Raw genomic sequence first — 15035 nt, 5'->3', positions numbered from 1 at the left:
ACCCGAGATACAGTAAGATGTTGTATCTCTTTACTGCCCCTCATTATTGTCCAGTGTGCAGCATTTCATACCACAGTTCATAAGCACTTAACTGGCATGCAGAGAATGTATTTTCTTGCACCTGCCAACTCTAATGCACAGTCAGTAAATTCTGTCAGAAAAGGTGGTCAGGCTTGTTGGAGAAGAGCAGCCTCCCAGGTGCAGAACCATTGCACTACCAGAAAACTTCACTTGTCCCACATATTTAAAGCATTTGGGGGAATTTTATGCCACTCATCTGGCACGTAAAGCCATGCTCTTTGTAATTAATAGATAAAGGAAGACATAATAATTATTTATAACATTTTGAAAAAGAAAACATTCATTACAGGGCTTCTTTCAAAAAGCACATATACATACATCTAAACCTTTTTTTAAATGATGTGGTTGTTATATAAGTGAAGTTGATATAAAGTTGAAATAGTGCAATTTTAAAACAAAAGTTAGTGCAGGAGTCAAACGACAACAATAACAAAACCCAAAATACAACTTTATTTTTTTTGTTGTGGAAATACCTTACTGTCTGGGTTCAAAGAAAAGTATACACTGTTTTCAAAAGCACGAAAGTGCACTTAAGTGCTTTTGAAAGGTATACAGCCACCTCTCAGTAAGATTAAGGGTTTCTTTTGGGATTGAAACTAGGATGTTTTTGAAAATAATCTTAGTGTGGGATTTGGTTTTGATGTAAGGTGATGATATCTAACAAGTTGCTATCAGTCAAAGAAATACTATCAAGTAAAAAAGTGCATTTCCTTTGTTGATGTTACAAGTAACAGGAAGGAAAATAATCAGAGAAATACTTTGTTCTCACATATACTTAACAGCATTATGTAACTCATTTATAGAAGGGGATTGCATCTCATTGTTCAGTCTTTCAGCAGCAACATGAAAGGCTGATGGCAATGAAATGGAAAAATATGGATTCTAAAGCAATAATATTATCAAGAAAATTAGGAGTAACTTCAGTTTGAAGTGAAATAATTTCTAATTCATTTATGCAAGTCATTGTTTTTACTAATGCAGTTTTTTTAAATTAAGAAGTTATGTTGGGAAGCCCTTTCCTATTGCCATTGATTTAGTGCTGGGATGAAGGAATAGCTGATCCTTCTTATAAGAGTAGAAAAATAATTATAAAGCAAAAACTCCAATGGTAAAGTGGCCACAATGAAGACCATAAACATTTTTGATTTGCACAGAGGCTTCACATCAGCTTGAGAAAAACAAACAGAACAAAGGAAACGGAAATTGCTAGACCTTGCAATTGCTAGAAACTGCTAGAACTGTAGACAAGAGAGGAAAGGTGTCATGGGTACCAAGACAAAAGGTGATAAAAGAAAAATGATCAGGTATACCTGTGCAGCAAGTAATGATTATTTTTCTGTGCCTGAGGTTTTATCTTTCTTTCCTCTTTCCAAAGATCACTAAGAGAAGGGCAGTAGTGGGGGGTAGGATGTGTGCACCTCTGTCAGTTACTTCTCACACACAGGTGCACACGCACACACACTCAAAATCTTTCCACTGGCTTTTGATTTTAGTAAGTCATTTAACTCAGCTGGAAGAGAATCTACAACTTCTTGCTTTTAACATTATAAATATTTCAAATGTTATAAAATCTATTGCAAAAATGTACATTCAGTGGTTTTATGAGGCACAGGACCTGCTAATGTATTTTCAGGGAAGCTCGCATGTACTCTGTTCTGTCCACTGTTGGACAATGGTGGAGAATCCAGGGGCTCACGCTTGATTGCTTGAACCAAGCAGGGGTTTTTAAATTCACATGGCATTTTGAACACCTCATTAATCTGCTCCTTCTCCTCCCCTGGGCTGGGGCTGTAGAAGTGGCTGTAGCAAGCCGTATGTGGCAGGTCGGGCATGCCTTCCAAACACATGGAGGAGTTCTGAGGGCAAAATGGGGCCACCTCCTTGCTCCGTGAACCCTTGCAAGCTCTATTCAAGTTCAGGTTGTTGGGATGATTTGCTATGATGCACTGCCAGTTATGGGGTGTGTAAAGGCAGTGCCTTGGCTTCTGGCAAGGCAAGGCTGGCTCGCAGAGGTCCGGTTCTGTTTTGAGGTGCATTCTGTTGGGATAGCTGGACACCTGCCTTCTCACCGAGCCGCTCTCATCCAGCCAGGCTCGGCTCTGTGATAGCAGGTGGTTATCAGCAATGTTTTCAGAATCAGAGTCGTATTCCGTTTTGATAGGCATCTCCAAGGGAATGGCTGTGTCATAGAGAGTCTCTGAGGATATCAATGGTCTCTGCAGCTTCAGATGGTCTGTCGCGTAGTTCTCTGCACAGCGCTGCTGGAGCCCCGAGTAAGACTGGCCACTTTCTGTGCTCCCCCAGTGGGAAGGACAAGTCGATGCCAAATTTAAGAAATTTTGGTCTCTATTGTAGAATGATCCAGCTCTCCTGTTTGGACACGTGTTCATTCTCTGGCTCATAGAACAAGAACCTGAGTTTCTTAAAGTCCAGCTACTGTTTGTGGTGCAGTTGTTTTGAATGCCTAAAACTGATGCGTTAGAACTGAGAGGTTCCTCTTGCATAAAACACTCACCATTAGTATGAGGCTCAAACTTCACTTTTACATTATCTTGTTCATTCTTCACTGCAGCCCAGTTAAGATGCTTCCACTGGCCCAGAGTTTCAATGGCACTGTTATAGGAAAGCCCCTCCAGGTTTCCTTTCAAACTGGCAAAACCACTTAGTATCTTCAGTTGTTCATCTTCTTCCCTTTCAATAACAGTAGAAAAAAGAAGTCAGACAATCAGAGGTTTTTAAATTATTGTTTTCTGGGATACAGAGTGGCTCAACTTGCATTATAAGCCATACATTGTCCGCAATATGGGACTCTCACACTCTTGTGCACCTAATCTTTTCACTTGCGTGAGAGAAAAGAATGCCCCTGCATCTGGGTGTCGATGTTTATGCACAGCTAACTTTCGGAGGCATTGCTTCATTTGAATTCATGCATTGCTTTTCCATTTCAGGCACACAGTTCAGTAAAGACCTAAATACTGTAGCACAATACGGTAATCCCATTACACTTTTTTTCTTCCCTTAAAATATATCTAAATAATATTTGTGTGTAGAAAATTCCAGAGATAAAATACAAGTAGTATCTTAAATGAGATCTATTTTGTTAACAAGGAGTTATTTGGACACATAAGAGCTTTCTGATCGAAGTGATTTGAGGGAGAACCATGGAGGACTTACATTTTGAGAACCCAGCTGAGAGGAAATAAAATGCCCAAATTGAATAACCAAATAGTCACAGATGTTTATATTTGGTGTAGGTTCGTTTTATATGTCTAACTTAATTTATGTTGCCTTTTGTTTTCTAAGATGGGCAGTGAATTAATTTTCCATGACCTCCAGCTGAAGTACTCGACATTAAAGAACAACACTGGCAGAGAATGTAGCATGAGCACTTCCATGCCCAAAGCAGCTGTTTTCAGAACTGGAGTCCAAATCCTGAGATTTAGTTCTTGAATTTACTAATGTGCTGATTCCCAACTCTATGGGGTCAAGTGCTATGAAATCACCTCATCCCTCTCCAAACAAGAAGCAGACATCACAATAGGAAACGGTGTATAAAAACCTGAAGAGCTACTAAGCGGTTTACAAAGTTTTTTCTTAGTTCACAATAGAATTTTTCCTTGGGTATCGAATCAATGTGCAAGAAAAGGATTTTCCAGTAGAGGGAGTCCGCGTTGTTACGAAGACAGAACGTCCCACTGTAATAATGTACATCACGAAAGAAGAATACTTTTTCTCTCTCTCTCTTATTTTTATGAGGCATTAAATATTTTCAGTCCTCTGCTAAATATTCCTATTTTTATTATTGACAGTATTGAGATGCAAATAGTCTGATACAAGTTTGCTGTAGAACATGCTTCTCAGAAAATGGTAAAATTGGGAAGCACAGGACTGAACAAAATGCAATAATCAAAAAAAAAGTTAAACCCCCAAATGAAGAATTTTACAGTGAAATAGTATCCAGTGAAAATTCCCCAAAAGAATCTATGTTTCCTGAAAGACAGCATAGATTTTAACAACAACCAAGAAAAGCTGTAGCAAATTCAGAGTCTATTACAGACTAAGAGAGAACTGAATATAATCACCAAGACCAACTCTTGTAATACCTCAGTCTGTGGGAACTATCAAGCACAAAGGAAGGATTTTAATCACTCAGGAAGCAAAAATGTAACTAAATAAACATGCTTAATTACACAAAAACATGTTGGAAGTAGAGAAACTAATAAAAGAAACAGCCCCTTTTATTCTGCTTCTTGATAGAAATTTGTTCAATGACACAGCAAGATGATGTTTGTGCCATCCCAGTAAATGTAAAATGTTGCAGCATCCTCAGGTGGGACCTCCCCTGCTATTCATGTGGATTTTGGGAGATACACCGCCTGCAATGAAATATCCACTCTAGAAGTGCAAAGACTTTTTTTCATTTATATCTTCCACCTGCAAGGCATTCTGAAGGAAAAAATCTGGGATAACAGCCACATTTTTAGCACTGGATCAGATGGTGGCCATGTGAAACTCCTGGCCCCTGCTCACTGTGTCCACCCTCTTACCTCTTCCCTCAGACCAGCTTGAAGAGATATTTCAAAAAGGCCCACAGGAACTGGAACAGACAGTCCCGTGGGGGAAGGATTTAGGAAAAAAGGGTAAAACTCATCCAAGAACTCCTCTCTGAATGCAAATCTATGAGATTAGTTTACACTCCGTGACTGAGCCTACAGGCAACTAGATGTATCTATCTATAAGCATACAATTTATATGGGTACCGTTCTTTAGATTATGTTGCACATACACAACTAAAAACATGAGCTCAGCTGTCTTACATGAAGGAAGAGAAAAGGCTTAACGTAATCAAATGCTGATATGCAGAAAAACTAGGACACTAGATTTTCACCTGCAATATAAAACAAAACCCAAAATATGTTTTTGTGCAAGAAAAATCAAATATTAATAATCAAGTATTTTCTTTCTCTGTTAGTGTATATGTATACTCAACTTCAGAAGAAGAAAACACTGAAGACAGAATATAAATATTGTTTAGAATTGTAACAGCCATTTCATATGTTCCAAGACAGAAGTAGATTTCCATATCATAAATAAACTATATTTTTCTCCTTCAGCTCTTCTCTTAGGTCACTAGAGCCCTTTGAAAGATTTCATACAAAAGGAATACATTAATTTTCCTTTTTTTTTTTCTTTTTGTTACTGGAAAATATACTTACTTTAACATTTGCTGTTGGGCAAGGACATATTCTGAACAACCACTTCGATACAGAAGTTGAGTGTTAGCTTGAACCCAGACCCAGTGATCTTCATTTGCTTGTACTTTGACTAGAGAAATGCCATTTTCTCCATTATTCTTTGCTATATAATTTAAAAGAAAATAGATTTAAATAACAACAGTATTGAGTATTTTTTGTTATCTAAACTGTGAATGTACGAAGATTTCTTTGTTGCCCTAAAGGCATCAACATAGGAAAGTACCAGCTAAAATATGTCACAAAATGAAGCAAATTACATCTTAAAACTAAAATTTGAAAAACCTAGTAAGGCACTTAAACTGTAACCAAGGATTTTTAGTATTACTCATTCCTTCTAATATTTTCCTCTCGGCAGTAGTAGTACTATACCCACAAAAAATATTTGTGAAAGATGGAGCTGTAAGAAAGGAATGGTTTTAAAGACCTTAAAGATTTCCAGCAGATATGACAGAAGGATGAGTACAAGTCTGCTCAAGAAGAAGTTGCCCAGTGGAGTAGACTTACCATCAAAATTTTATCCATTGTAAAATCTGAAACAGAGCCTAGACTCTTGTAATTTTTCCACAACCAAACACTGGAAAAGCATGAGTCAAAGCTGTGGGCACATCATGGGCTTTAAAGACAATGCATTATAATTTTCCTCTGTTTTTTAATCTTTAGGGAAAACTAACATTTGTAACATATCATCCAGTTTTCTTCAAAGAGGGATAGATATTTTTATTAATTATTAGGGTTTTCCAATAAAGTTATTCAGTACTGCCACTTTTAGGCAAGCATATGTTGGGTATTCTTTTACTACCATTTATTTACTATTTACTGTTTACCATGATTGTTTATTTCTCTGTAAATTTTCTGCCCACTCTGAAATCACAGACTGATTCAGTATTATCTTTTGAGGTGGAAAATTTTTAGTATTTTTTAAAAGAAGGGGTGTTAGGGAGAAGGAGAAGAAAGAGAGCATTTGGACCAAAACCTGAAAAACCTCTCAGGAGAAAATAAAAGATGAGGTTCTTTTTCCGTAACCTGTATATAATCTAGAAGTACTTAGCAGTACCTTTGATTTGGTTTTCAGCGATCTGTAATGCGTTAGTGAAGGTGGCACCTTCATGGTGGTTGTTTCTTCCATACAATTCTGTTGCTTCACAAAGTCCTGAACTGCCTTTTGAACAGGAGCTGTAGAGAGCAGAAAATGTGGAAAATTCCTTGTCAGTGAATGACAACACAGTAGAATCACAGACTCTAAAAGAGATGATCGTCAAGCTGGTGACCCTTAGCAAAGGCGTTTGGTTTAAGTATGTAGTAACTAGCACTAAATAATTATCTTTTTCCTGCATCATTTAGTTGCTCCAACTAGTGTGTGACTGGTGTTCTGTATTCAATTAAGAGGAATAGTTATGTTTAGGAATATTCTGGTCATGACTTACTATATCTGGAAAAATAAATTTCATCTGGAATTGAGACAAATGCTGTGTATATACTGCTCTTCCTATTCGAGTTACATTCGAGGTACGTACATCACAATGACCAGCAATGCATTTAAGAATTAGCACTACTTCAATTTGCAATTAGCACCATATAATTTGAACGTATTTCTTCCAATCTTTAGTCAAAAGTGCTTGAATCAGGGCTTTAAAAGGGTGCAATTTCTGTCACACTGAATTACAAATGCTTCCCTGCATGGAGAACATGCAAAAAAAAAAAAGACTGTAAACCTGCCCACCATCCTTGGCTACCATGCTTCAGGCCTGAACCAAAGGAAACACTGAAGAAAAATGTTTGCTTCATTCTTGTCAAATCCTTGGCCACTGTCCAGTCAGGTAGTAAAGCATCTCTATTAGGAGCTCAATTCTGATCATCAGTTAATTTCACCTGAGCCACTGGAAAAACCAGCAACTAGAAATGACTTTCCAACTCTATTCCAAAAGCCTGCATAGTCCATTATACCAGGCTTCCAGCAATTTAGTTCTTCTCAAAAGGATGTATGTGCTAGAACCACATTATACATCTGGATAGTGAATCCACACATACACAAGCATAATCCAATTAAAAGCCAAATCATGATATTGTCAATCATCCTGACAAGCATTTTGCTTCACAGCAATAGAACTCCTTACTGTAAGGTTTTATTTAAGCAAATAAGGGAAAATATGATCCTAGCCTCAAACATCAACAAATTCTGCCATAGAGGAGTAACAAAAATAAGTGTTAGGAAGGAGATGAGTCTGAACAAAATCTGTCCTGATCTTTTGTGATTGCTACCAAATGATCAGCCCCGAGCGACCTAATGCAATTGTAAACTTACGTGTTCATAAAACTTCTGTTGAAAGATAAAAGCATACACCAAGTACAACTCATTAGAGTCTTTGTGAACACCACCCCCCCACACACACACATTCAGCTTTCTGAAGTTTTCCTTTTCCTTTGTTACCAAAATGCCCCAGTCAAAATAATTGTGGTAGCAGAAGATACTGAAACTAGAAAATCACAGTAAAAATACATTTTCTTTTCCACTTTTACAGCTAGTAGACTGGCTTACTTAGTTGGTAACTTCTGATGGTTAGAAAGATATCCTAATGTTCCATTTCTAATATAAAATTTTATATATTGAAATATAGTACTTAACATGTATTATAAATAAATACAATATATTGCACCATTTTGCATTCTATTATGTTATATTATAGTAATTGTATTACATTTATTTTGTATTCAGTAGTTAAATCCAGATAAATTATTCACTTTTCTGAGAAAAAGTTTGAAAATGGAGAGGTATTTAGCATAATTTGTGTTTTTTACATGCTTAATAGCCCATAATCTTCACTAAATGCCAAAAGATTGATTTGTAAATACTTTGTGTTTACTGCTGCTGCATCATCAGCTTTGTGTTTTGCTCTCACAAGCAGGCTTTTCATCTTCATGTCTGTCACAGAAGGGAGAAGAAGTGGTACCACTATGCAGAATAAGGACAGCTGAGGTGGCAGTACTGTTCCTGATGAGGACTTCTTCCTTTGTCCAAAGAGGAACTTTAGTTTGCCTTGGAACTGCATTGTCTGATATTAAAACAAAAACAAAACAAAAAAACCCTCAAGTATTTGATGTATAAACATTTTAAATACTAATACAACTTATGGGCTGTGTTATTTAACACCAAACCTGGTTTTGAATCAGGGAGTAAAACTAGGAATTTCATTTTCTTCATATAATTTAAACCATGCCATTTCAGAGACAGAATGGGTGGAGGTACTATCAACAGTAAGATGAGACTTTTGATGCATGTTGAGTTTTTGTCCTCTCTTGTGTACTCAGAAGTAGAAGTTCTGTGTTATGTTCTGTTTGCCAAAATGGGCCATGTTCAGTGGCACAAACAATTGTTTCCTCTGTACCCCACTGAAGCTGGAACCATTATTTTTCCAAGCTCTGTTCTCTCCAGCAAGATGGTTTCTTAGTTTCTTTCCTCTCACTCTGCACTTTCTCTGGGAAGTACATGGACTGGCACAACCCGAGGACTGTGCAGGCAGGTGCCAAGGGAAAAGATAGGCCCAAGACAGCTGGATACAAAGTGCATAGCTTGAAAAGAACTGTCCATCCCTGCCTCTAATGTCTGTGTAGTCAGAAGACAGGGATCAAGTTAACAGCAAGCTGCTGTCTCTCAGTGAAAAAATTAACTACCAGAAAATGCCCAGTGAAAAATCAGCCCGCTTGAGTTAGGCATTTTCCAGAGCTACAAGATTAAAGCAGGGATGTAGAAATGGTGGCTGTTAAGACCCGCAACCTTCCAGCAAATGAGCATCTGAGACAGAACTTGCACCTCCCAGTCTCATGCTGATTGTTTCGTTTTCTTTGCACATGCTGGAGTTTCCCATAAGCAGAAACAGCAATGGTTTTTACCAAGGAAATGGAGAAGTGATTTCTAGAAATGAACTGCTCCTAGTATGGAGCATGCAAGAAACTTTCTAATTCTGGGGTTTATTATTTAAGGACTCTTTACAAAAGGGAAAAAACAGATCCTTATTTTTCCTTCTCCTTAAAGCAAATACTTTGGGCTTAAATGTTAATTGTTGAAATTCAGACTCACCACCCTTGTGCTACGCCCAGTACAAATTTAGGACAGATATTGTCGAAAAGAGCTTAAAACATAAAAATTTTTTAAGTCTTTCAGTTTCAAGTATTACAACCTTCTTTTTTCCCATCACTCTTTACCCATATTAATAATTATCTTTAGGTGTTTCTTGTTAGTGCACAGCAAAATAAAAGTGTATCCTGTCCATGGATTTCCATAATATTTATGTTAAAGAATTTTTCATCAGAATTAATTAAAATCTACTGTGTCATGCCTACAACCATTTAAGTGAAGTTGTACTTACAAGGAATCCAGAAGTACTGTCCAACAAGCAGCGAACTCGACAGATGAAACAGCGAGTTAAAAAGGAAGAATAATCTGTTGTCATGCTGTCATTCTCTTGTGCTTTGAACAATTTACTGAGAATATATTCTTCTCCTAGGAACAACAGTGGAGGCAACATATATCAGATCACACTAAGAAATAATGAAAATGTTCTGTAGCTAATTGAGGAAGCTGTTACAGAAATTGCTAAAAATTGCTTTATGGATGGGCGAATATTCAACGGTGTCATGTATGGATACATCTGCATATGCTCTACCAAAAGAGAAATAAAATCTCTGCAATGGGATTTGGGTGAGTTTCTTCAGAAATTTGGACTTTATTTCCTGAGTTTTTGTGATTTTTAATGACGCAAAACAGGGTAACAGATGTTGCTGGTTTTGAGATCAGAGATCACAGAAAATGCATTAGACAGGAGAACAAAATAAGGAAAAATTCTAATCCTAGGAAAAAAAACAGAACAAAAACATGGACAGTAGATGATTAGCTTATGTTTTGCTGTTGAGCCTCCTTGATTTTTTTTCTTTTGTGCTAGTGCACAGTTTTTGAAATATTTCCCAAAAGACACAAATATTCATACAAAACTATGAACTTGAAACCTGAAATTCTCCACAATATACATTAGGACAAAAAATCCAGATATTTGTGAATTTTATTGTTTGAAATATTGATGCATGTTGTTTTGCTTGTTTCCTGCATCTTCCTACAAAATCTTGCAAATCTCCTCAGACATTTATAAGACTTGTAAAATACAGAAACCGTTTTACAGGAAATGCAAGAAATTCCACCAAAGTTTCATGACTGTGTTCCTGAGCACTTTGTAGAGGCTGCTGAAGGATTTCTTGTAAGTTTCTCCCCACTCATCTGGTGACTATACCTCCCAATTTATTTCCTCAATTACTACCTCACCTTCTGGTGAAATGCATACATTTTGCTGGGATCAAGAATTCTTTATAAGGTTAACAATCTCAACCTGATTATAATTCTGTAGCTGTGATTTCAACTTAATACCTCACATAGGAGAAACCTTGAGTGGAGGCATCCAACTCCCATCCTAGTGAAGTGTAGTCTCAGAGGAAAATGTACGCTGCTGCTAAACCTACTTGTTCTTCAGGAGGATCCTGTCTTTGTCATTTTGCATGGGAAAACAAATGGCAGAAAGTGATGCTGCCACGGTGGTTCTGTACAGAAACCTTTTGTATCAATGAGAGGACTATTGATGTCCTGATCTGTTGCCAACAGAAGTTTGGCAGAATGAATTGGTGAATATATGTAGGCACATTAGAGAAATGTCATCTCTGAGACAATAACATAAATAAATGGCCACTGTGCATCTTTCCAGTGAAGAATCTGACCTGACATGGTAGTGACACAGGCGTAGGTGGAGTGCAATTCTACCTCTGTACAGTGGTGCCTATGTTTCCAATCAACATATACAATCCCACCTGTTTCTGACTGTAGTTGCTGTCCCGACAACATCTGGGGAGGATTCATGGCCCAGTGCAGTTGTCTACAAAAATCCTGGCGGTCATCCACGTGAATGTAATCATATATGTTTTGGTGCATTACATCAGTCTGAAACAATTATAACAAGGAATGGTTAATTAGTAACTGTAGGGGGGCAGCCGCTTATGTTTAGATTGATACTTTGCTTAAAATAATGGCAGGTGTAGGACACCTTCAGAGCGACTTTAATGAGGAAAATTGTTTCAAAGGCCCCTACTTCTCAACATCTGCTTTTCCCCTTCACATCCTAAGATGATTCTTTCTATTCTTAACTCTTTTGTACATATGCAAATGTGAGTAATAAACATTCAACTGGCAAGTGATGACTAGTGGTGTCCCCCAGGGATTTATGCTGGGACAAACCCTCTTTAATTTCTTGACTAAGGAATCGTGGGATAAAGTGCACACTCAGCAGGTTTGCAGAGGGTACCAGCTGGGTAGGGCAGGGAAGCTCTTCAGAGGGCTGTAAAAATAGGCTGACAGGAACCTCAGGAAATTCAGCAAAAGCAAATTTCTCTCCTAATTTTGGGCACCCCATGAAAAGAAAATGAGCTCAGGAGACTGCTACCAAGACATTTAAGAGAGTTGGAGCACATCCAGGAGGGAAGAACAGGGTTTTTTAAGCCTTCGGAAGGGAAAACCACAGAAAGAACATACTGCTGTCTACATCAAACAAATGAGGAGGGGAAGAGAAGACAAAGCCTGACTCTTCTCAGAAGAGCAAAGTGACAGGGCAAGAAGCAACAGACACAAGTGGCAACATGGGAAGCTGGGACTTAATTATAAGCAAAAAAAAAAAAAATACAGTCATGATGACTAAACACTGGAATACATCTTCCAGAGGGGTCATAGAAACTCAAAGCTTGATCACTCTTGAATCAACTTGCTCTAGCTTGATGTGCTTTGAGAAGGAGATTGGACTAGATGACCTCCAGAGGTCCTTTCCAACTGTATGGTTCTGTTATTCTGTGACTTTAGAATATATTTGTCACACACAGACAATGAGCCTAGAAAAGCAGCATTTTATACTGAAATTGAAAAGAAACATCTGGCTAAATCTTAGTTTTATAACGGATCATGTTTCTGCTAATGAAAGCTATATAAAAGGAACTTAAAAGAAATAAATCTTCACCCGTCAGATTTACAAAAAAAAATAGTCTGAGATGGAATAGTAAAAATAACCTTATTTCAGTAAGTGTATGTCTAATCAGAAGTAGAAGGATAAGGTGGTTAAGGTAGCAACATACAGTACTGCATTTAAAAATAATAACGGAAGTTATAATATTGACAGTGTATGTATATTGACAAGAAAGTCAACATAATGTCAGTGACTGGGTATTCTAAGTATTTCTCAATATATTTACCTGATGAAACCCTAGATAGTCCACAATTGTCGATGACGCATAGAATATCATTCCATCTGCACTCACCACCAAGGCAAAACCATTCAGTGACTGAAAAAGGCAAATAAAATACTTTAAAAGATAATCAGAAGATAAAGAATAAAATGAGTATGAATGCAATAATTTTAAGAAAAACCTAGGAATGAAAAAACTCACTCTGCAAAAAGTTGGACACTAAATTCTTTCCTACATGATAAATGACTAACAACCTGGAACATGCTTTCTTTCTTTTTTAAAAAAAGTTAAAATAGTTAATTACAGTATAACAACCATATTAAATTACTAGTTTATTGTCTGCTTAATTGTCTGCATAATAATATTTGCTCATTAATTCATGGAATTAAAAGTTTAATGGCAAGTGTCAACTGCTTTGTTTTTTCTTTTAATTTAAAACTGCACATTCCATAATAATTGATTTGACTATATATGCATTAATACATATAATATAGTAATATCCAAAGGGAAAATTAAATACATGTGCTGTTGTAACTATGAATTTAAAACTAGATCTGTATTTTTTCCTATGGCTTTTTTTCTTAAGCCGCTATAAAAATACATACAGAGCATAATTACATAAATGCAATGAATATAAAAAGTAGGCAATAAATACCTCACTGGTATGAAACAATGTTCAATCTAGAAAAGAGCTAAATTAATTCTTACACACTTGGTGATGAAAGGAAAGCAACCAGAGAAATCCAAAAATAAAAGTGAGGATCAAATTAAATACATGATGCAAATGTTAAGATCATGCTGCATGAGGACTGACTAATTTTGCCTCTCTTCCCGTGATAAAGGTTTGGTAATGTATCTTTATTCCAGCAGGATTTTACTCCAAGGCAGTCTAGATCCTTTTATGTGGTGGTTTTGAGGTCTTTGAGATTACAGTTCAAATAGCTACTATATTGTTATTATCCTTGCTTTACCTTGCTCTCAATTTACTGATGTGCCTATTAGTCCTGAGTTAATCGTGACACACAGTGAGGACAGATTTTCAATTGCTCAGTAACCAGATATACTGTCATATTTTTGTGAGCTTGGTTCTCTTTTTGGTTCCTAAATAAGGACCAGATTTCCAAGACTGCTTGAAAGCTGTTCCCACTGTGACAATGGTGGGCAGAATTTCAAGAGTCAGTCACAATAGACTGACCTCCTCAGGAGGTTTGGCTCCCATCATAAATGTGGAGCACCTTTGGAAACGTGGCCCCATGGGACTGCACATGGCCAGAGGCTCTGTGCCTTGAAGAACCTTTGAAACAATGACTAGAGAAAAGTAGTGGAGAGCCTTCAATGGCTGTAGCAGGAAGTGATTCAATCAGGTCAACACTAACCATAAGTCAGTGCTAAGAACAGTCAATGGCAAATCATGTTTAGCTCCAGGTCAGCTTCATAGGTACAGATCCTTTGCAGAATAAGAGTGATCTCTGCCTGGTTGTGCTTGCATTGAATACTAGTTCTCCTTGTCTTCAAGCACAAGGACTTGCTCAACTGGTGCTATTTCCTGCTCTAAATAATGCCCAAATTTGTCCCTGCCCTGCACCTCACCGACCGAAAGATGGTATGTCAAGATTTCTGCATCTTCACATCTGCACCTCTCAGTGCACTGAGGGGAACCTCCATGGGTGGCATCTGTCACGTACATTTCCAATGTCAAATGGAGACAAGAAAGCATTTTTGGCATCTTGTCTCTTTAGCCTTGTCTTCACAATAATGAAACCATCAGTGATGTGGTGCTAGGAATTTTATTACATTTTGAGCATCTGGCAGGCCTTTTAATTTGGACCGACTAACATTTTCCATAAAGATAACTGTAGGATATTTAAGGGAGCTCCTTTTTGTCTGTGGCTCTTACCATGCATATTCTGAAAGACTTCAAGTCTACCGTGAAACTGGACCAGGTAGAAGTTAAAAACATTTTAAAAATGAAAGAAATGTGCTTAATTTAAAAAAGTTCTTAAGCTATGCAAACTACTACACCAAGCCCTACCTGGAAAAGCTTAAACAATGATCACAAGATCTGAATATTATCAAAGAATGCTACACATGATCATGCTGAACATCCTTAAAATGTATCCTCAATTGTCCTGCAGGCAAGCTGGAGTTTTTCAGCCCCTGTAGGGATATCTGTCTTTGTCATGGATTGCTTGTATGAATCAAGAGATAAATTCATCTATTCAAAAAATTAGTCTTCTTCAAGATTTTGGTACATACTCTTTAGGCCTAGACACATACACAAGATATCGGTCTCCACCCTTAAAATGTAAGACTTGATCCCCCACAGTGGAAAGTATGAAGGTTTTTCTTTACACCTTTTTTTTTTTTTTCTTTCACAGAGAAGAGTCAGACTGGACTAGGTGTAACAGTTTTTAAAACCGGAAAGAGAAATGG

General features: G+C 37.2%; 1 protein-coding gene across 1 annotated transcript in view; it reads right to left on the bottom strand.

The window, feature by feature from the left end:
* Positions 1-1347: 1347 nt before the first annotated feature.
* Positions 1348-15035, bottom strand: part of AHRR (aryl hydrocarbon receptor repressor) — a 63419-nt gene continuing 49731 nt past the window's right edge. Inside the window, exons 4-10 of the mRNA XM_066205734.1 lie at positions 12609-12698; positions 11184-11313; positions 9701-9834; positions 8187-8386; positions 6391-6509; positions 5298-5439; positions 1348-2772 (exon numbers count right to left, since the gene is read on the bottom strand). Of these exons, the coding sequence (XP_066061831.1) occupies positions 1653-2772; positions 5298-5439; positions 6391-6509; positions 8187-8386; positions 9701-9834; positions 11184-11313; positions 12609-12698 (1935 nt within the window). The 3' untranslated portion in view covers positions 1348-1652. The remainder of the gene's footprint in view (positions 2773-5297; positions 5440-6390; positions 6510-8186; positions 8387-9700; positions 9835-11183; positions 11314-12608; positions 12699-15035) is intronic.

The sequence above is a fragment of the Chamaea fasciata genome, unplaced genomic scaffold (genome assembly GCF_029207755.1).
Source record: "Chamaea fasciata isolate MVZ Bird 193981 ecotype frontalis unplaced genomic scaffold, bChaFas1.0.hap1 SCAF_1, whole genome shotgun sequence".
Classification (NCBI taxonomy): Eukaryota; Metazoa; Chordata; class Aves; order Passeriformes; family Sylviidae; genus Chamaea; species Chamaea fasciata.
Note: the sequence above shows the minus strand (reverse complement) of the source record. Positions and strands in the feature narration are given on the sequence as shown.